We start from the raw sequence: 21,038 nt of genomic DNA, 5'->3' as shown, positions 1-21,038 counted from the left end.
ATCCTTAGGGAGAAAGGAGGGGGAAACCTTGAAGAAATACCCCAAAGATGGGAAGATTTCCTCAAAAGGGATTCAGTGGACAATATTTTGTGAATGCCCTTGTACCAGAGATCCCAGACCCCAAGAGTTACTTTATTTATCATGGGGGTATCTGTCTGGGTACTCTGAGAGAGGATTCGTCCTGTGTGGTAGCAAAGGACTATAGAAATGAATGAATCCATAAGTGTGTGTGTATGTGTGTGTGTGCCTACATGTTAGGACAACTGGAGTTTTACAAGATAATTGATTTGGCTTAGTCAACAGATTTATGAGATCTATGATTCTGTGTGTGTTTGTGACTTGTCCTAAGTCCTCCCCACCTTTCATCAAAAGACATATTTTGTAACATTACCCAATTCAGGGAATAATAACTTTTAAAAACCCCAGCAAATAATGAAGTCATGCTGAGATCCCTAAATTTTCAAAACCCCTCTCCAGGTATTTGTGGGGCATCTGTTTCTTATTCAGATCTCTCAGAGAAGTCCTTGTTCTCTTTCATTTAATAAAAATACATAATCTTATTTTTTTAAGTAATAAAAATCTATTCCTTCTCCCTCCTGCCTGCTTTCCACTGACTCCCCTCACCAGAACTCACACCCCATAAAAGAAAAACAATACCTCTGGAACAAATATTGTTCAGTTATCTTTCAGTCATGTCCAAGTCTTTACCATTTGGTAAAGATAAACTAAAGATATGGGAGTGGGTTGCCATTTCCTTCACCAACTTATTTTCCAAAAAGGAACTGAAGCAAACAGCATTAAGTGACTTGCCCAGGGTCCCACAAGTAGAAAATGTCTGAGGGTAGATTTGAACTCAGCAAAAGTAGTCTTCCTGATTCCAAGCACAGTGCTGCCTAGCTACCTAAAAAAACCATTATATTGAAACTACTTTTCAAAATATTTATAGAAAAGGTTGGGGGCAGAGCCAAAATGGTGGCATAGAAGCAGGAAAACTCCCTGTGCTCCCCCCACAACCACCTCAAATACCTATCAAAATGACTCTAAGCAAACTTTAGAGCTACAGAACCCACAAAATAACAGAGAGAAACAAATCTCCCACTGAAGATAGCCTGGCAGGCATACACGAAGGGTTCATTGCAGCCCGCTGGGAGCAGAGCCCAGCCCCACATGAGCCCGCAGTTTTAGCCTCAAGGTGGCCTGACCACCTACAGCTAGAGGGACATTGGGAGAGTAGATCACCAGCAGCTTTGAGGGTTTCCAGAATTATCAACCCATAAATGCCAAATAAAAAGTGAGAGCTCAGTGTAGACTTTGGGAACAGGGAGTCTGGGAGTGTGGTCCAGCCTCTTCCCCCAGAAGGAGGAGTGCCTGAGGGGTAGGGCGACCACATGGCTGCTTCAGAGCTCCTGGCCTGCAGATTGTAGGGGGACCAAGCAACAATTCTGAGGGGGGTAATCCTTCTTGCTTTAACCTGCTTGGATCTGGATTACTCTCTAGGATGGAGGTCCTGGGGTGGGTGACCAGTGAGCCAGAACATGTGGAGGCTTCAGAGAGGGCAGCCAATGATTTGGTACAAAGCTCTCCTCTCTGGAATCAGAGTTCTATTGTGGCAAAAAGCTCAAAAGTCAAGTAATTGAATGGAAACATGAGAAAGCAAAGGAAGCAAAGCAAGTATAGCAATCCAACTTTGGATTCCAATTTTGGGGACAAAAAGGATCAAAGCATAGAACAGGAGGAAGACAACAAAATCAGAACTCATGCACCAAAACCTTCCAAGAAAAATATGAACTGATTACAGACCATAGAGGAGCTTAAGAAGGATTTTGAAGACCAAGTAAGAGAAGTGGAGGGAAAATTGGGAAGAGAAATGAGAATGATGCAAGAAAATCATGAAAAGAGAGTCAACAACATGATTGAAGAAAATAACATCTTAAAAAATAGACTAACTCAAATGGCAAAAGAGGCTCAAAAAGCCAATGAGGAGAAAAGGTCACCTACTCCAGAATGAGATCCCCTGGTCTATAAGAGCCCACCTGAAGAGAAGACAAGCAGGGAAGTGATAAATATTGTGAAAGAAGAAATAGAATGTTGTGGGTTTCTAAGAAGAGGTGTCTCAATTCTGGTTGGGGATCACACAGGTCTGCAAGGAGGTAGGATTTCTAGAAGGTTCTAATGGAGAAATAGGACCTACATAGGAAGCCATGGAGCAGGACATTAGAAATAGGCAGAACAGGAAGGAGCAAAGCAGGGAGGGGAGCGTGACTGTTCTGGAGCAGAGGTGTCTGCATGCTGTTCACAATATTACCAAGTGTAGCCTGAACCAGATTAAGACATAATTGGGAAATAGGTACAGAATAAATAAATATACAATATAATGCAGATAGCATTAATAAATAGATTTCATAAGTCAAATGTAGCAAAGAAGGACCCTAATGTACACGTTAATGATCCCCATTTATACTTCAGTTTTATATGATGTTCTAGAAAGTGTGAAGAGCCTTCCCTGGCCATAGGGGAGAGTCTTTGCAGGGAAATAGTGAGAAAGAAGAATGGATTGATAATTGAGGGCCACACTAAGAAGGGTCTTGAGTACCAGGAGTTTGAATTTCATATCAAATACAATGAGGAGTCATTCTAAGGCCTTAAGGGAAAGAGACTGACCCATCTCCAGAGTGATAAAAATTCCAGGAACAGACGTGGGATGCTTTTCATCATATGAAAAAAAAAAGAGGTGAGCTCTGAGGTCCACTCAGAGCTAAAAGGGCAGGCAAAGGACTTCCCTCTCCTGATAGGGAAATCCCCGTATTGGCCAGGGCCAGGCTCAGGATGTCAGGAACATACTTAGGGTTGGGATGTACATTGTACTGAATTAATTTTATTTCAGGTTATTTTGATCCTGAGAAGACTCAGTTTGGTTCCTCTCTTTCCCTGAGGAAAGAAGAGAGAGTTCTGTTAATAAATCTTTCGCCATTGTCCAAAGCCTAAAATCATTCCTTTTTTCACCCAAGCCTGACAACTCTTGTTTTCAATTCTCATCCAAATTCACCTAGGACAGATGTCTAGATAGAGACCCCAGCCCTAGGGACAGAATAAATGGAAGAAACAAAAAACAAACAAGTCACCATTTTCACTTTCTCATTACCCCATATCCTTCCCTCTCCTTTGGAGACACAAGCTGCGTGTGTCTCCTGCAAGCCCTCCCCCATGGCCTCCACCTCACAATCTCCAGGCCAAAGACAGAAACAGCTACTTATATTAAGAATGCCATTTCCACCTTTGTTTATCACTGTTGGCTTTTGAAGGAATTCTCAACCATACCACCTCAGGGTCTGGCCCTAAGAATGAGACTCTTAGAAATGCCTGGGCATCTTTCTTTCAGAGCTTGAGGCTGAGAGACTTGCTTTTGTCTGGGAATTGAAAAGTCTATGCTTCCTGGTGCATTTAAAATGAAATCAGATCGAGGATCTCTACTCACCTGGGCCCCTGCACCTGTCCAGCAGAACAAGGAGAGCTGTGAAGACTAGGCCTTTGGTCACAATAAGCCCATATAGAACCTGGATAACTGGGTAACTAGAGAAAATGGAAGAGTGTGATTTCTATTGTAGAGAGGAAAACAAGAAAAGTGTGACATGGGAGGGCGCGGGGGGGGGGGGGAGAGGCGCATGTTTTGGAGTGAGTGACTGCTCAGTTCTTGGCCTCAGCCCTACCTGTGGAGGCTCTTTCCATTCCCTCAGCTGAATATCTCCTGTGTGTGTTATATCCTGTATCATTTTCCTGTACATAGATTTTTCTACAGAATTATTTGCATATTGTCTCCCCCATTTTTTCTGTCAGTTCCTAGAGACCAGACATGGTCTTCTTTTCCTTTCCCTGTATCCTCAGAGTTTAGCAGAGTACTAAGCATACAGTAGGTACTTAATAAATTCTAGTTAACTTATTGGCCAACTTACTGATGGAATCCCCTTCCTGTACTGTTTCCATTTGGTATACAGTGTGCCCAATTGTAAAGCATTAATGGATCGAGAGTGAAGAAGAGGGGGTCTCCCTGACTCCTCAAGGAAACATCAACAGGCTGGAGGCTTCAGAGAATAAATGAACAAAGGGGGCATTCAAGGTGAGACACTGAGGAGAGGGAAGGGAAGAAAGAGGAAAACCAAGACATCCTTCAGTAGGAATCCTAGTCTCCACTACTCCTTACTTTGTGACTTTAGGATATATGAAGATTTGATTTATTTTTGTTTAATTTTTTTATTGTCACAGGAGCCCAAAGCAGGGTCAAGGGCTCTGCATGAATCCAGGAGCATTTATGAATTAAGTGCCTGCCCAGAGCCAGGGGCTGCACTAGATAGTGGGGGAGAAGGGCAGAAATGAAGTGATCTCATCCTACAAGGAGCCTCTGGTGTTCTGGGTGAATGACAACACATCCACCAACCAGTAGATACAACATTCTGACCAGAGAAATGCAAAGAAATATTTAAGGAAGTCACTGACAGTTAGGGGAGGGATTGCATTGGAGGCATGAGACAGAGCCAGTGGCAGCATGGAAGTGAGAGATGACATGTGGTGTGTGAGGAATAGCAAGGAAGACTGTTTGACAGGAGCATAGAGGGTGTGGAATACAGCGACATTCTAGAAATCTAGAAAAGTTAGCTGTGACCAGAGTCTGAAGAGTATCCAATGGAAATGAAGACTTTGGATTATATCTTCCAAGAAATAAGTAGCAACCAGAAATTCTAGAGTGACATAGCCAGACCTCTGCTTTAAGATGATTAGTTTTGGCAGTTGTGGAGGTTAAGATAGAAAACAGAGTGATTGGAATAAGACTGACCAGAAGGCTGTAATTACGAAGCTATTCAAATAGTTCAAGCATCAGTGGATGCGGGCCTGGCTTAGTGTAATAGTCCTGTGAAAGTGGAAATGTGGACTGGTGCCAAGATGTTGTAGAATGGAGGCAGAGGGGATAAGAACTGGCAAGAAATTAGATCTGACGGAGGAAATAAAGAGTCAAGGATGGTACTGAGGATAAAAGTCCATGTGGCTAGCAGGATGGTGGGGCATTAGACAGAAATAAATTGGGAATATAGTTGAGCTTGGGTGAAACAGTGATGAGATCCATTTCTGGCATGTCAAGTTTGAGGTTCTTCAAGTACATCCAGTTGATAATGGCCAATGGTCAAGTTTTTGCTGGGTAGTTACCTCTGGAAATAACCTGTGCTCAGATGATAACTGGATCTGTGAGAGCGAATGAGATGATCCAGAGAGAACAGAGAGGGTCATTGAGGCTGGGAAGAAGCCACTTGGACTGATAAACTGAGGCAGAACAAGTAAGGGCCAGGCAAAATTTGTGGCCTGGAAGCACTTATAACACTTCATTTTATGGAAGGTACAGAGAGAAATACTTGGAGCCCAGGAAAGACTCTGGGGGCAAGCCACCACAGAAGAAGCCCTAGGCAAGGACTTTGGAAAAATACCCCAGGACAGGAAGTGGGGCTTGAAGGATAAGCCAGCAAAGGAGACTGAGAAAGAGTTGCCTGACCAGCTGCAAGGAAAAGAATGGTAATAGCTAGCATCTCTTTGGCATCTACTGTTGTGCTAAGCTATAAGTGCTACAGGTATTATCTCATTTAATTCTGCCAACAACTCTAAGAAGCAGGTGCTATTATGACCCCCATTTTACAATTGAGAAAATGAGGTAAACAGAGGTTAAATAACTTCTCCTGGGTTATACAATAAGGAAGCACCTGAGCCTGATTCAGAACTCAGGTCTTCCAGTCCTGAGCCATTGATCTAACCATTGCATTAGTTTTGCTGCTGTTGTTCAGTCATTTCAGTTATGTCCAACTCTTCAGGACCCATTTTGAGTTTTCTTGGCAAAGATTCTTGAATGGTTTGCCATTGCCTTCTCCAGCTCATTTTACAGATGAGGAAACTGAGGCAAACAGGGTGAAGTGACTTTCCCTGGGTCACACAACCAGTAAGTGACTGAGACCAGATTAGAATTTAGGAAGATGAGTCTTCTTGACTCCAGGCCTGGCACTCTTTCCACTCTGCCACCTAGTTGCCCATTGCACCAGTTAAATGCCTCCAGAATCCAGGGAGGAAAGAGTAGAAGTGCTTAATGGTATCAGAAACTATGGAGAGATCAAGAAAGATGAAAACTAAGAAAAGGCCATAGGATTTAGTCAATTCAGAGATCACTGGTTGCCTTGAAGAGAATGGTGTCAGTTGGATGATGAAGTAGATATCTACATAGTAAGGTGCTTGAGAAGTTAAAGAAAGCATGAAGTGTTAGAATGGAAAGAAGAGTCAAGATGGCAGAGTGAGAGGTGACCACTTTGCTCCATTTTCTCCCAAACCTCTCCTGCAACAGCCTTAGAAAACATGCCAGGGGCGGAGTCAAGATGGTGGAGTAGAAGCACGACCTCCAAGTGGCTCCGGCTTCCACCTTCCCCAATCAATGTAAAAAGGGGACTCTGAACAAATTTTGGAGCTGCAGAACCCACAAAATGACATAGAGAAGCTAACTTCCCGCTGAGGACAGCCCAGCAGGCCGGCAGGAATCGGCCAGCGCAGCGCTCTGGGAGCCGAGCCCAGGCCCTCCATGAGCCAGAATTTTTAGCCCCAGGGTGTGTCTGACCAGCTGCCTACAGGAGGGACTCCAGATTAACAGCATCTGTGGCCATTTCCAGAATTATCAATACACAGATGCAAAGGACAAAGTGAGAGGTCAGTGCAGTCTGGACTTTGGGACCCAGTAAGTGGGAGTGCATAGCTTTTGCTCCCTGGGTGAGAAGCCACTGAGACACCAGTACAACCAGCCAGCACCACGTGGCAGTTTCAGCTCTTGGCCTGCAGAGTGTAGGGGTACCAAGCACCAGTCTGAGGGGTAATCGCTCTTGCTTTAACCTATTTGGATCTGGATTGCAGTCTAGGGTGGAGGTCCTGGGGTGTGTGTCCAGCTTGCCAGAGCATGTGGAGGCCTCAGAGAGGACACCCATCTAATACCTCTGGTAGCTGAGAAACCTCCAGCATTTGGAATGAAAGCTCCCTGTCTAGTGGCAGAGTCCTACTGTGGCAAAAAGCCCAGGGGTCAAGTGACTGAGGGGCGACATGACCAGGCAAAGGAAACAAAGCAGACAGAAGATTCCAACATTAGACTCCTATTCTGGGGACAAAAAGGAGCAAAGCACGGAACAGGAGGAAGACAGTGAAGTCAGAACTCCTATACCAAAAGCTTCAAAGAAAAATTCCAGCTGGTTACAGGCCATAGAGGACCTTAAGAAGCAGATAAGAGAAGTGGAAGAAAAATTGGGAAGAGAAATGAGAACAATGCAAGAAAATTATGAAATGAGAGTCAGCAGCCTGACTGAGGAAAATCACACCTTAAAAAACAGACTGACTCAAATGGGAAATGAGGCTCAAAAAGGCAATGAGGAGAAGAATGCCTTAAAAAGCTGAATTTGCCAGATGGAAAAAGAATCTCAAAAGCTCACTGAGGAGAATCATTGCTTCAGAATTAGAGTGGAGCAAATGGAAGCTAATGACTTTATGAGAAATCAAGATGCTATTAAACAGATCCAAACTAATGAAAGAATAGAAGGCAATGTGAAATATCTCATGGGAAAAACCACTGACCTGGAAAATAGATCCAGGAGAGATAATTTAAAAATTATTAGACTACCTGAAAGCCATGATCAAAGTAAGAACCTAGAAATCATCCTCCAGGAAGTTCTCAAAGAAAACTGCCCTAATGTTTTAGAACCAGTGGGCAAAATAGAGGTTGAAAGAATGCACCAATCACCTCCTGAAAAAGATCCCAAAAAGAAAACTCCTAGGAATATTATAACCAGATTCCGGAATTCCCAGATTAAGGAGAGAATATTACAAACAGCCAGGAAGAAACAATTTGAATATTGTGGAAACACAATCAGGATAACCCAGGTTCTGGCAGCTCCTGTACTGAGGGATCGAAGGGCTTGGAATATGATGTTCCAGAGGTCAAAGGATCTGGGATTAAAACCAAGAATCACCTACCCAGCAAAACTGAGTCTCATGTTTCAGGGGAAAATATGGTCATTCAGTGGAATAGAGTATTTTCAAGCATTCTTGATGAAAAAAACCAGAGTTGAATAGAAATTTGACATCCAGATACAAGAAGCAAGAGAAGCATGAGAAGGTAAACAGGGAAAAGAAAGCATAAGGAACTTATCAAAGTTGAACTATTAACATTCCTACATGGAAAAACAATAATTGTAACTGATGAAACTTCTCTCAGTATGAAAATAGTTGAAGGGAATAGAAATATACTATATATGTCTATATATGAAGGCATATGGGCATATGTGAATGTGTGTATATATGTTTAAAGGTATACATAGATAGAGGGCACAGGACCAATTTAACAGGAAGGGATGATACTTAAAAGGTGAAATTAAGAGGTTAGAGAGGAATGTAATGAGAGGAAATGGGGAGAGACAGAATGGGGTAAACTATCTCATTTAGAAGAGACAAGGGAAAATGGTTACAATGGAGGGGAAGAATACAAAGGCAAAAAGCAATGGGTCAAACTTATTCCCATTAAATTTGGCTGGGGAAGGGAATGAAATACACACTAAATAGGGTATCTCACCCTACAGGAGAGTAGGAGTGAAGGGGATGAGAGGGAAGGCAGACTGGGAAGGAGGGAAGTTGGAAGGACCCACTTTTGAAAAGGGACGGGATCAAAGTAGAGAATAGAACAAGTGGGAGGTGGGATAGGAGGGAGGGAAATATAGTAAGTCTTTTACAATATATCTACTATGTTATTGTTTTGCATTAGCCACACATGTACAACCTATACTGACCTGCTTATCTTCCCAGTGAGTGTGGGTGACAAGGGAGGAAGGGAATGAATCTGGAATTCAGTTTTAAAATCAAATGTTTAAATATATATATATACACACACACATATATATATATATATACATATATATACATACATACACATGTATACACACACTATTATTAATAGTATTTTACATGTAATTGGGAAATAAGATATACAGGCACTGGGGCATAGAGATCCACCATGCCCTACTGGAAAAGCCAAAAGGGTTATGGTAGAAAATATGGGAGAGAGCAGATTGGAGGAGGGGATATCCTGTGGGACTGCTATTTTGGGGCGGTGGGTAGGGGAAAAACGGCGAGAAAATTTGTAATTCAAAATCTGGTGGAAACGAATGATGTAAATCAGGAGTTAATAAAGCATTTGAAAAATGATAAAAGAAAAGAAAAGAAAACACGCCAAACTGAATTGTGAATGGGAAAGACAAGAAAAGGCACAGTGAATCATTTATCCCATCCAAGGCAGCTTAGGAAGGTAGACAGAGAGATCTTAGAACATTGAGGAAAGCAGAGACAGAATCATTGCAGATTACATACAAGGTATACAGAAGCAAGTGACCGCTGTTACTTAGTATTTGATAAACCCTAAGATTGCACCTATTATAGCAAGAAATCACTATTTGACAGAAAAAGCTGAGAAAACTGAAAGGTAGTTTCACAGGAACTAGGCATAGGCTAACATCTCATACAGTATACCAAGATGAGCTCCAAAGGCATACATATTTGAGATATAAAGGATGATAACCATAAGCATACGAAAGCACAGAAAAAAATAACTTCTCAGATCTACAGCTAAGGGAAGGGCTCATGACCAAATAGATAGAAGACAGAAAATTTCACAGGCAGCAAAATGGATAATTTTGATTACAAAAATTAATTATTTTTTCACAAAAAAACAAAGTAACCAAAACTAGAAGAAAAACAGAAAACTGGAGGTGGTGGAGAATTTACATCAACTTTCTCTGATCAAGGTCTCCTTTTTCAAGTATATAGGGAATTGAACCAATTTTTTATTTAGTAAAAATAAGAGCCATTTCCCAACTGATAAATGGTCAAAGAATATGAACAGGGAATTTTCAGAGGAAGAAATCAAAGCTATCAATAGTCATATAAAATGCTTTAATTCACTATTAATTAGATAAATGCAAACTAAAATGATTCTTAAGAACTCAAAAATCAAATTGGTTAAGATAACAGAAAAGGAAAATAAATGCTAGAGGAAATGTGGGGGTGGGGAACTGAATTACTGGTGGAATTATAAACTGGTCTAATCATTCTGGAGAAGAATTTGGAACTGTGTTGCAAAGAGATCTAAAACTGTGCATACCATTTGTCCCATCAATACCACTACTAGGTCTAAACCCAAAGAGATAAAAGGAAAAGGATCCATATATACAAAAATAACTATAGAAGCTCTTTTTGTGATGCCAGAGAAATGGAAACGAAGAGGATCAATTGAGGAATGGGAGAACAAGGCATGGGATAAGAATATGATGGAATACTATCGTATGGAAAAATAGTGAAAGGGATGGTTACAGAAAAACCTGTTAAGACTTTTAGGAACTGATGCAAAGTGAAGTGAACAGAGCCAAGAGAATAATTTACACAGTAACTGCAAAATTGTAAAGGACTTAGTAAACTCTGATGAAAACAATGATCCACAGCAATCCCAAAGGACTTATGACGAAAAATACTCTCCACCTCCAGATAGATAACCAATGAACTCAGGATGCCAATTGAAGAACGCACACAGGTATATATGCAAATTTTCTCTACTTCACAGTTTTGCTTGGGGTCATATACTCTGGAACAATTTGGAAAGAAAGGGACAGAGTCATTCACTGGGGAGTCTGCCTAGCTTGGGAGGAAGAAAAAGTCCTTTGCTACTGAAGACTCTTTGGGGATCAGTACCCCAGCTCCATTGACTTAGAATTCTCTTGTTGATTTGGAGGCAAGAAAGCACAAACATGAGTCAGAGGTTTCTTCATCATCATATAGTTGTTGGTACAACAAAGAAAGGGTGGAAATAGGACTTAGCACATAACACAAATCATTGTGTAATACAATGTCAGGGTTAGTGCTAAAAGAAATAAGACTTCAAGTCATCCTAAACTTAATATTTGGAGGAATGGGGAAAAGACAGTAAGTACAGTTTCCCCAAGCCCAAAGTACCCTCAGTTACTGGTGCCCCTTTGTGAGTTGTTGTTTTTTTTAATCAGAATGACAAGGGTCATTGATGCTGTGGAGATCCCCATTTAGAGGGATATGCTGGGGGCAGCACAAATGAGACCATACCAATTGTTGAGGCTAAGGCTCTTGGGACAATGGATTTCAAGGAAGGAATTATACCTGCTGATGGTCACAGGGGTGACAAGGTTGGTGGTAGGCATCTCTGCAGTAGTTTGAGAATACTTGGGAGGACTCACTTTTTGTCCTGCAAAAAGAACAGAGTGAGGAACAGATGGGTCCCTGAGCCCACTATTTCATGTGACCCCTCTTCCCTGGAGCTTCCCAGGGCTAGTCCAACAAGATTGCTAACCCATAGGCTTGAGGCACCATATACATTCATTCTATGGGCTAACATTATTGCACGCTTTATACCACTCATTATATATAATGTAGTACTCTAGCCTAATTTTCCTGCTCCTTTTTTCACAAGAAAGCACCTCTGCCATCTCCAGGCTGACTGATTATGTTGCCAGGCTTATTCCTATGGGATGCATTTTCTGTCAGTATGAACTAAGTGTTGCTGATATCCAGAATGAAGACAATGCTAATAACTCGTAGATACAGAGCATTCTTCACATTCTTCACAAGCTTCACAAAGTGTGTTTCCCTCACTCATTGTTATAACTTCCTTTTCTTTCCCCCCCACCTCAATATCTGAAAATGGAAAATTAATTTGGAGAGAGCTAGAGTGACCTTCCAGGGTCAAAACCCAGGTCAGTTTCACAAGTAAGACTTGACCTATGTCTACGATCTTTCCATTAGAACCTACCAGTATCTACTTGACCTTTGGTGGACCCCACAACACCCTGCCCCTTGTGTTATGGGTCAGGGCTGCTGGCATCATGAATCAGTAAAGCATAAGTCTGTCTGTGTGTATGCTTGTGTGTGTTGGTGTAAAACCAGGTGACTGTTTACCTTTGTAAGCAATGGTCATATTTGTATGAATGAGTGTGAGTGTTACACTGAAGACCCAAAAAGTAGAAGCTCCAGAAAAAGCATCTGCTCTACATGGGACTGAGCCCAGAGAAGAAAATGACTCACCATGACCAGAGACCAAAGAGCAAACCTCCTGCTCCTCCTCCCTTACCCCACCCCCCTGCCCAAATCATGGTGTGGAAAGAAGTGAGGAGAGAATGGGAAATGGGAGGGGCAGGAAATTGAAAGACTGAAAGAGGCTGAGCAGCTTCTCCTTAGAAACCTCAAGGAGGCCTAAGCTCACATCCTAGCCCAGGGTCATGTGGTATTTCCTAAGCTCTGTTGGCAGGGACTTACCTGGAGAAACCTCCAGTCTGATTGTCCCCATAGCATCAATGGTGCTGTGGACAGAATCATAGATTCCACACCAATAGTTGCCTGAGTCATTTACCCTGAGTTTAGACATGGTAATGGTGATGGTACCAGAGTAGGTGTCATCCTCCAGGGTGGTTCGTGGGTCCTTAAGTAGCCAAGCTAAGACTGACTTCCTGGTAATTAGTCTGTCACACACTTTTCCATCCTCTCTCAATTTACACCAGGTTTTCCACCTCTCCTCAGCTATCTGGGGACTGTAGTTGCAACTCACTCTGAGTGTCTGCCCCTCCTGGTGCTTCACGTGGATCACTTGTCCCTGTGAAACTGAAAAGGAGATCATGAGGTCAGGGGGAGTCCAGCTGTGTCTCCCGTAAGTCCCCTTCCTTTCTTGACTGAAGAATATGAACAAGGCAAGGGGGGTGGCGTGTCTGGACTCCTTAAATAACATCTTCTTCTAAGAAAATATGCCTCAAAGAACTAGCCCTTCTTCCAAAAGACTCTCCTAATCAGTGGTGTGCTAGTAAACAATAACAGCCAGTTCTCAGTTCTTTATTTTTCCCTCCCTCTGTCCTTCTTCCTCTTATTCCCTCCCCTTCTCTGTTTTTCCTTCTCTCTCCTCTCTCACTTTATATTTATACACAAATCCATGTACATATACATACTTGTGACAATTATCAACATTTTCTCCATCCCTTTTTTAAGTTTAGCCAATTGACTAAACTATAAATCAACTCTTTATTTGTATGCAGGTTTACCAATTTTCAAACTGTAAATGCTTTTACTGGAAATTGAACAATCAGTTCTTCCAAGTCAGTGTGAGCTGGTTCCAGCATACCACTGCTCCCATCCCTCCCCAGGCCCTCATACCATACAACATTGTGCTCCCTCCCTTCTTCCTTTCTCCTTTCTCTTCTCTGCTCCCCATCAGTCATTGCCTCTACCCTCCCCTAACATCCACTCTCCCTCAGATACCCATTAACAGCCAAAGCAGCAGCAGTAGCAGTGGGGTTGCCTGGGCCGTCATGCCTCCATAGGTCCAGAGGCAGGGGGACATAGGAGGTGGTCTCTTCATTCTGTCCTTGGTCTGATGAATGTCAGGAGGGTGTTGGTCCTGATTCTTCACTGCCTGATTCTGAGCCTTTGAGAGGAAAGAAGAAGTAAGAGAGAAGGGGGGAAGTTATAGTTGAGAAAGTGAGTATAATGGAAGGAGCAAAAATGCTGATCTCATATAAGAGAGGTGAGATCACTTATATCTGGTGGATTCTAATTGTCAGGGCTCTGACCCCCAGGTGTGAGAACTGGGCCTAGCACTTAATTAAGATCCAAGCAAATGAAATAGAGTTGTCTGATCTGAGAGGATAGCTTCTGATAGATGGCAGCTGCTGGTGGGGGGGCCTCTTTTGGGGGATCTATTTAGGAAGAACATCCAGGAGAGAAGGATGTCAGTGCCTCTTCCCTTCTCCTCTCCCTATGACCAAGAAGAATCAGTAGGACACAAAGAGACTCTTCCTCTTTGTCCTGATAACACTAAGTCCTTCCCTCCCAGCATTCTCTGTCCTTTCTCCTTCTCCAGGGAAATGTTTTGGCTAAAGGGATTTGGGAGAATGGGGAGGGGTGATTGCTGAACACAAAGTCCTGTGATCTAATCAGAAATTATTGTCCATTATTCCCCTGGGGGAGAGAGAGGGATATATCTAGAATTTCCATCCATGTAAGCTATGTCATGGGTCCATAGGACATAAATCAACAGCCAAGAGAAGCCTCAGAAACCATTTAATCCAGAATTTCTCAATGGTCCCAGGACCTCTGGAGGGGGTGGGGGAGAGAGGGAAAAAGTATTATATGATGGCTACTATGTGCTAGGCACTATGCTAAGTGAAGTAGGAAGTAGGTTCTATTGTTGCCTTTTATTTTACAGTTGAGGAAACTGAGGCAAAAAGAAGATAAGTGACTTACCCAGGGTCACACAACTGGATTTGAACCCAGCTCTAATTGGCCCCTTCCCCAGAAGTTTATTCACTGTATCATCAGGTACCTCTCAGTCCCCAGCCCTCTTTTAGGGTATCTTCAAAGGCCCTGGTTATTTACATATTTGCAATAAACCTCTGCCTCTCAAAATATACCTCCCTTTTCCAACTATCTATGTGAGTTCAGACTGTTTATATACTTCAGCTGAAAACAGATTGCAACAGATCTAATGGAGAGCAGACATGAGAATCCAGCCTTGTCCTCTTAAGCCAGAGAGAGAAGAGTTTCCCGAAATTAGATAAAACAATGACACTTCTCACTGACTTTAAAAAAAAAAGTTGTTTTTAATTTAAATGTTTTATTAATATGTAACAGGTTCATTATTATTTTAATTGAATTAATAGTTGATTCAAACTTATCACTTTTAATTTCTAATATGGTAAATATCAACAGATATATCCCATAAACAAAAACATTTTGGAGTTCTTAGCAATTTTTAGAGAGTACTTGAGACTAGCGACCAAAAATTTCAAGAACATTGGTATAAGAGTTCAGTTGGGAGAATGTTCTGAGTTTGAATTCCTTTGGTAGCCTGTATATCTTGAAAGTTTTCCTGTAAAAGTTCCTGAGAATGTGGTATCTCCTGACCTTTGGAACCTGACCAGACCACAGATATATCCATGTTGGAGACAGCTCAGGGAGCCTACGTGAGGCAAAGTAGCATGATTCTCAGCCATGTCAAGTCCCATGTGGGAGAAGGAAATCTGGGCGCTGGCCACATTCATCTCAATGAGGCAAGAGAGATCATGAACCTGCATAGGAGGAGACACCATGAGGCTCCATGAATGTCTCTGCTAGCCTAACTTCACAGTGATATCACTGGGTTAATATATCCTGATGTCCTGTGGATTAATTTAATGTAACACAAACCAATTGATTATGTCAACGGTGACTTATTCAGTATCTCAGATCTGCCCACTACCAGAAATGGGAGAAATCTATGATGAGATTGCCTTCTGGGGAGAGTGAGGAAGGAGTCTATGGCTCTTTTCAAAGTTTTGAGCCAAATTAACTTGAAGGCTTATAATGGGAATTAATAGCTACCCTTGGTGGAATTCCTGATGCTATTTCCAGGATCTACCATTCATTAGTGGGGGAGGAGAGGGAGTGCAATTAGCCGCAGAAGGGTAAGTCATCCAAAAGGCTATCCTGACCTCTCTCCTATTGCAGGCCATGTCTGATACAAGAGCTCTCTGTGTGTTGGAGACATATTACTGATTCAATCTACAAAATATGTGAGATTTTTGTATTTTTATTTTTTCCTACTGAGTTCTTTATTGAGATGGATCTCTTGCTATAATTGCTGGGCTCCACACACAGCCTGCAAGTGGAAAATGAGTGATCTGACTTATCCCTCTCATTTGAAAGATAATGAAACAGAGGTTCGCAGGAGCCAAGCAACGTTTCCAAACTGAGCAGAAGCAGATCTGGGGCTAGATTTGAGGTCTCCCAGCTCTCAGCACAGTGCTCTTTCTGACTCATCATACTTCCCAGATACTACACTACATATACCATACTACAGGAGGCTGCTCTTGGTACATTACTTATAGCAGGCAAGAAAAGACAGGGTAATTTTTTTTTGTCCCTTACAAATGAGGTCTTTGGTTATTCATGGAGGAGGTAACATCTCTTCAATAGAACAGAGCAGCTGTCATTGTTTCTACTCCAAAATAAGGGGCAGAGCCAGGCCTGGGTGGATCCTGTGTAATGGGAGGAGGGACTCCTTGTGAGGCAATAGATAAGAAATAATATCAGTCAGTAAGTCAGTCAACAAGCATTTTTTAAGTGCTTGCTATGGCAAATGCTTGTTCAATTTCAACTCAATTCAGTAAACATTTATTAAGTACCTACTATATGCCAGGTATATGCTAAGTGCTGGATCTACAAATAAGGAAAAGACACAGTTCCTGCCCACAAGGAACTTGTTTGTTGTTCATCCTTCTTTCTCAAAGAGGACCAAAGTCATCATGAGTCTGATATCTTGACTCATGAGTGGATTGGATTTAAGTGAGGCAGAGTTGATCAAAGTCATCAGCCTGCCTCACTCTCTCCTCCAGAATCATAGGAGTCCAGTGGCAAGACAGAAATCAAGAGAATGGCCATGGCCCAGGATGCAGTGGGACACCTTGGCCCTTTTAAGCTAAGGTCTTCCCCAGGTCTCAGTTTGTCTGATGCAATACTCATTCTCAAGGAGCTTACAATCCAAGAGGGAAGACAACACACACAGAAGAAAGCAGAAAGGAGTTACTAGGAATGCTGGGAGCTCTCTATAAAGGAAGGCACTGAGAGGGGTTTTTAGTGTTTAGTGCACAGCCCTCCAGCCCACCAATTAGAGGCAAGAGTCAATTGAGAGTGAGTTGGGAAGGTGAAGACTATGAAAACCTGAAACTTTCTTCCTGGTGAGGAGATCTCAGGTGATCAGCTTGTCCTGGGAGCAGGGCATGATATTTTCTGGAGTCAAAGTCAAACAGAGCTGCTAATGGAAAAGTAAATTATTAAGTTATTATCAAAGCACTATGAGGTAGTGAGTATACAAAAAAAAGACGAAATTCTATTCCTTCTCTCAAGGAGGTCATGGTCTAAAGGGTAAGACCTCATGCAAAAAACCATATTATACAGGAGAAATTAAAATAACTAACAAAGGGAAAAAAGTAGAATTAAGAGAGAATGGGCAATGTTTCATGTAGAAAGTGGTATGTTAGCTGAAACCTGAAGGGAAGCCAGGAGGCTGAGATGAAGAGAGTCAGAGTTCAAGGCATGCAGGAGAGTGAGTGAAAATTTGTCATCAGGAGGTTCAATGCTTTGTGTGAGGAACATGCCATTGCCCATGGAGCTCCGAAGACATGGTCAGGAATGGGGGGTGTAATGAGTAAGAAGACTGGAAGTGTGGAGTGAGGGAGGTTGGTTGTGAAGGCCTTTGCATGCCAAGTAAAGGATTGTGTATTGGATCTTGGAGGTGAAAGGCAGCCCTTGCAATTTATTGATTGAGGGATGACAGGGACAAATCTGTGCTGTAGGAAAGTCAGATTTACAATTGAGTGTAAGACGGACTGAAAGCAGGGAAAGTAATCAGCAAAATAAATTATTGCAGTGGTCAAGGTAGGTACACAGCAAGAGGAGAGCAGTTAGAAAGGAGAGAAAAATGTATATTTGAGAGATTTTATAAAGGTAAAATCAACAGGCCTTGGCAACAAATTTGATCGGGGGAGGGGAGTATAGGACAGTGAGGAGCTACATACACCACCTACCTTGCCATCCTGAATGATTGGGAGGATTGGGATACTCTCAGCAGTGATAAAGAAATTTTTTAAAGTGTAGAGTTAGGGACAGGAAAGATAAAGAGCTGGACACGCTAAATTGACTAAACAGCAACAATGAGAGTAGAGTAAGAGTAAGAGTTCCAACCTTGAGAGGTCATCCCTGGGTGATTCCACTTGTCAGGGCTTTAAGCCCTAATGTTGACTTGGATCCCCTTTCCTACAACAGCCTGGCCCCTTCAAAGAACCAAACTACTACTGGGGCTTATTTTACTCCACTGGTCTCCTGCTCTCACACCCATCTCCTCCATGCACAGGCCTGAATTTGGATCTAGACAAAAGTCTGCACTTAAGGAACTAGAAGGCCATGTGTGATGTTAAGGTCACAGGTTCCCCTGGTCTAGGGGGAGAGGAGAGAGTGAGCCATAGCACATATGTGTTAGCACTGAACCTGAGATGTAATCAGGACTCTGGCAAATGGGAATGGAATTGTGTGATCTGAGAAGTATAACTTCAGAAGGATAAGTTGACAGATGTTGAAGACCCAACAGCATAGTTAGGAAGGACATCCAGGGCAGAAGCTGCTAGCTAGCACAGTGGATAGAATGGACTGAGAGTTAGGAAGACCTGAGTTCAAATCCTGTTTCAGGTTCTTATAAGTCATGTGAACCTGAGCAATTCACCTAACGCCTCGGTTTCCTCATCTGTAAAATATGGATGATAATAAGTACATTTACTTTATGGGGTGTTTTGAGGTTCTAAATTCTATAATGTGCTTTTTTAAAGATCTAAGTGCTAGCTCTCATTATTACGAATCAGCTTATGATGCCTACATCTCCTCATGCCCTTTTCCACTAACCTCTGCCTTTCTCTTTCTGGCCAGGAGGAAGGCCCACTGAGAAACTGCCCCTTTCTTTCTTCCTCCTCACATCAGGTGCTCCCACCCAACTTTATCTGTCCTTTCTCTAGCCCAAGAGAATGGATTTGGCTAGAGGTGCTGGGAACATGGGGAGGATGACTATGGTATTTGTGGATATAAGCTTAACTCCTAGCTATAGTATTTCTAGGCACTTAGGTATAGCATGTGGTCCCATAAAGGACAGTGGGCAGGGGCGCCAAGCTTCAATAGCAGAGAGCAAGATGCTGACCTTAACCAGAGGCATCTGGAATAAATAGTTTCTGGGGAAGAGTAAACTCATTGAAGACAAGGAGGCATAAGAGGGAGAGAGCAACATGGAGGAGCAAATCCCGGCCTCTTTTCTCTCTTCAGCCCCACCCATGGCTGTCACAGAGAATAAACAACTGTGCTAGGGTTGTACAGGCATTCAGCTGGGAGCCTCTGTGTTTAAACTCATCGTGTAATTTAGCAACCAACGTTTTCTTAAAGTTGTTGCTATAAAAATTCTAGAGACTAGATCGAGTGCTCACCCAATGACCATCAGAACCTGACCAGTACATGGCTTGTGAGACTGAGCATAGGTCCAGGTCTGGCTTCCCATTATCCTTAACCAATATCAAAACCCAAGTTTGGACAAAGTAGGCTTGTGCATGGGCCCAGCGCATAAGGGTTGGCCACATGCATCTCTGTGGAGCAAGGGAGAGCACAGGAGATACTGAGGCATATTGTTTATCTTAACTTACCATCTATTTCCTTGGCTTAATGTATATTTGCATGGTATAGTACAGACAATTTTCTTTTAAAAAATTTTTTTTTAGTACAGATAATTTTCATAACTGAAACTCTAAGTTGCAGAGAAGGAAATTTCCTCACCTAAGATTTCATTATGCCAATGAAATCACAATTTTAGTGCCAGGACCTTATTCCTCTAACTAAAACTAACAAATTAGTTGTCATTTTTTATAATATTTCATTTTTCCCAATTACACATAAAACTAATTTTTAAGCTTTTAAAAATTTTGAGCTTTAAAATCTCTCCTTCCTTCCCTCTCCTAGTCCATCCTTGAGATTGTAAGCAATTTGATATATCATACATGTGAAATCATGCAAAACTTATTTCCATATTAGTCATGTTGTGAAAGAAAACACAGATAAAAACCCACAAAAAATAAAGGGGAAAATAGTATGCTTTGATCTGCATTCAGATTCCATCAATTCTTTTTCTGGAGGTAGACAGGATTTTTTATCATGAGACATTTGGAATTGTCTTAGGTCTTTGTATTGCTGAGAATAGCTAAGTCATTCATAGCTAATCATCATATAATATTGTTGTTACTGGGTACAATGTTCTGGTATCATTTCTGTTCACTTCACATTGCATCAGTTCACATAAGTCTTTCCAGAAAACTAACAAATTGTGTTGAGAACCCACTGCTTAGTATCTGACAAACAGCCTGAGACAAAGAAAATCTTTATCCATTGTTGTTTAGTCAATTAGTCATGTCTGGCTCTTCATGACCGTATTTGGAGTGCTTTACCATTTCCTTCTTCAGCTCATTTTATAGATGAGGAAACTGAGGCATACAGGGTTAAGTGACTTGCCCAGGGTCACACAGCTAGTAAGTATCTGAGGCAGGATCTGAACTCAGGTTCTCTTGATTCCAAGGCCAGCACTTTATCTGCTCTTCCACCTAGCTGCCCCTTCTCCTTTGACATTCATTCAATCCCAATTTAATACTCAATCAAGATTCTAGAGGGGATAGAGTCAAGATGATGTAGTAAAAGTAGGGACTTGCTTGAAATCTCCCCTGAACCCCTCCAAATACCTATAAAAAATGACTAAACAAATTCTAGAGCATCAGAACCCATAAAATGACAGAGTGAAACAAATTTCCAGCCCAAGACAAACTGGAAGGTTGACAGGAAAGGTCTATTGCACTAGGCTGGGAGAGAAGTGTAGTACAGCACAAAAACAAATGCAGACCAGGACCCCGAAAACCTGGAGCAGGCCTTAGGGGCCTGAATCATTTTCAGCTGTGGCAGTTTCCAGACTTCGCAACCCGCAAACGTCAAAGACAACTTAGAAAGTCAATGGGAAAGGTCTATTGGACCTGGGTAAGAGAGGAGGATGGTCTGGTCCCAGCTCCTGGACAGCAGCAGTAGCAGCAGCTGTTTCTGGAGCTCTTGGCCCACAGATGGTGGGGAGGATCAAATAGTTGACCAGAGGGGGATTACAGGGATCTCTTTGGTGGTGCTAAGACAGGATTCTCCTGTTTTGCTTGTGCTTGGATCTGGATTGTGGTCCTGGGGTAAGGAGGAGGTGGAGCTTGTGGCAGTAGTGGAGAAGGAATCTTCCTCACAGTTCCAAGGTAGAAAAGAGTGCTTGTGGTTACTCACAGACCAGAGCACAGGCCAGAAAAGGAGTAAACACCACTCCTTTACCAGTTTGGAAG

The 21,038-nt window shown here is 42.2% G+C and overlaps 1 protein-coding gene across 1 annotated transcript; it reads right to left on the bottom strand.

Moving 5' to 3' along the window:
- Nucleotides 1-1,131: 1,131 nt before the first annotated feature.
- On the bottom strand, nucleotides 1,132-13,475 carry LOC138177249 (natural cytotoxicity triggering receptor 2-like). The gene is made up of 5 exons (XM_069108342.1): nucleotides 13,375-13,475; nucleotides 12,385-12,726; nucleotides 11,233-11,317; nucleotides 3,476-3,570; nucleotides 1,132-1,211 (listed from the first exon to the last, which is right to left on the bottom strand). Exons 1-5 carry the CDS (start codon nucleotides 13,472-13,474, stop codon nucleotides 1,132-1,134), a joined length of 702 nt encoding a protein of 233 aa, XP_068964443.1. The 5' UTR covers nucleotide 13,475.
- Nucleotides 13,476-21,038: the final 7,563 nt, after the last annotated feature.

Source organism: Petaurus breviceps, unplaced genomic scaffold, assembly GCF_028583685.1.
Source record: "Petaurus breviceps papuanus isolate PSGF00001 unplaced genomic scaffold, PetGlider_PUasm1.0 90352, whole genome shotgun sequence".
Lineage (NCBI taxonomy): Eukaryota > Metazoa > Chordata > Mammalia > Diprotodontia > Petauridae > Petaurus > Petaurus breviceps.
This window is presented reverse-complemented; position numbering and strand designations above follow the sequence as displayed.

Coding starts and splice junctions, on each gene's coding strand:
- LOC138177249 (XM_069108342.1), bottom strand. CDS start 13,474: ATGAAGAGACCACCTCCTATGTCCCCCTGCCTCTGGACCTATGGAGGC. Junction 12,727..13,374: donor GCTGCTTTGGCTGTTAATGG/GTATCTGAGGGA, acceptor TCTCCTTTTCAG/TTTCACAGGGACAAGTGATC. Junction 3,571..11,232: donor ACCCCTGTGACCATCAGCAG/GTATAATTCCTT, acceptor CATTTTCTCTAG/TTACCCAGTTATCCAGGTTC.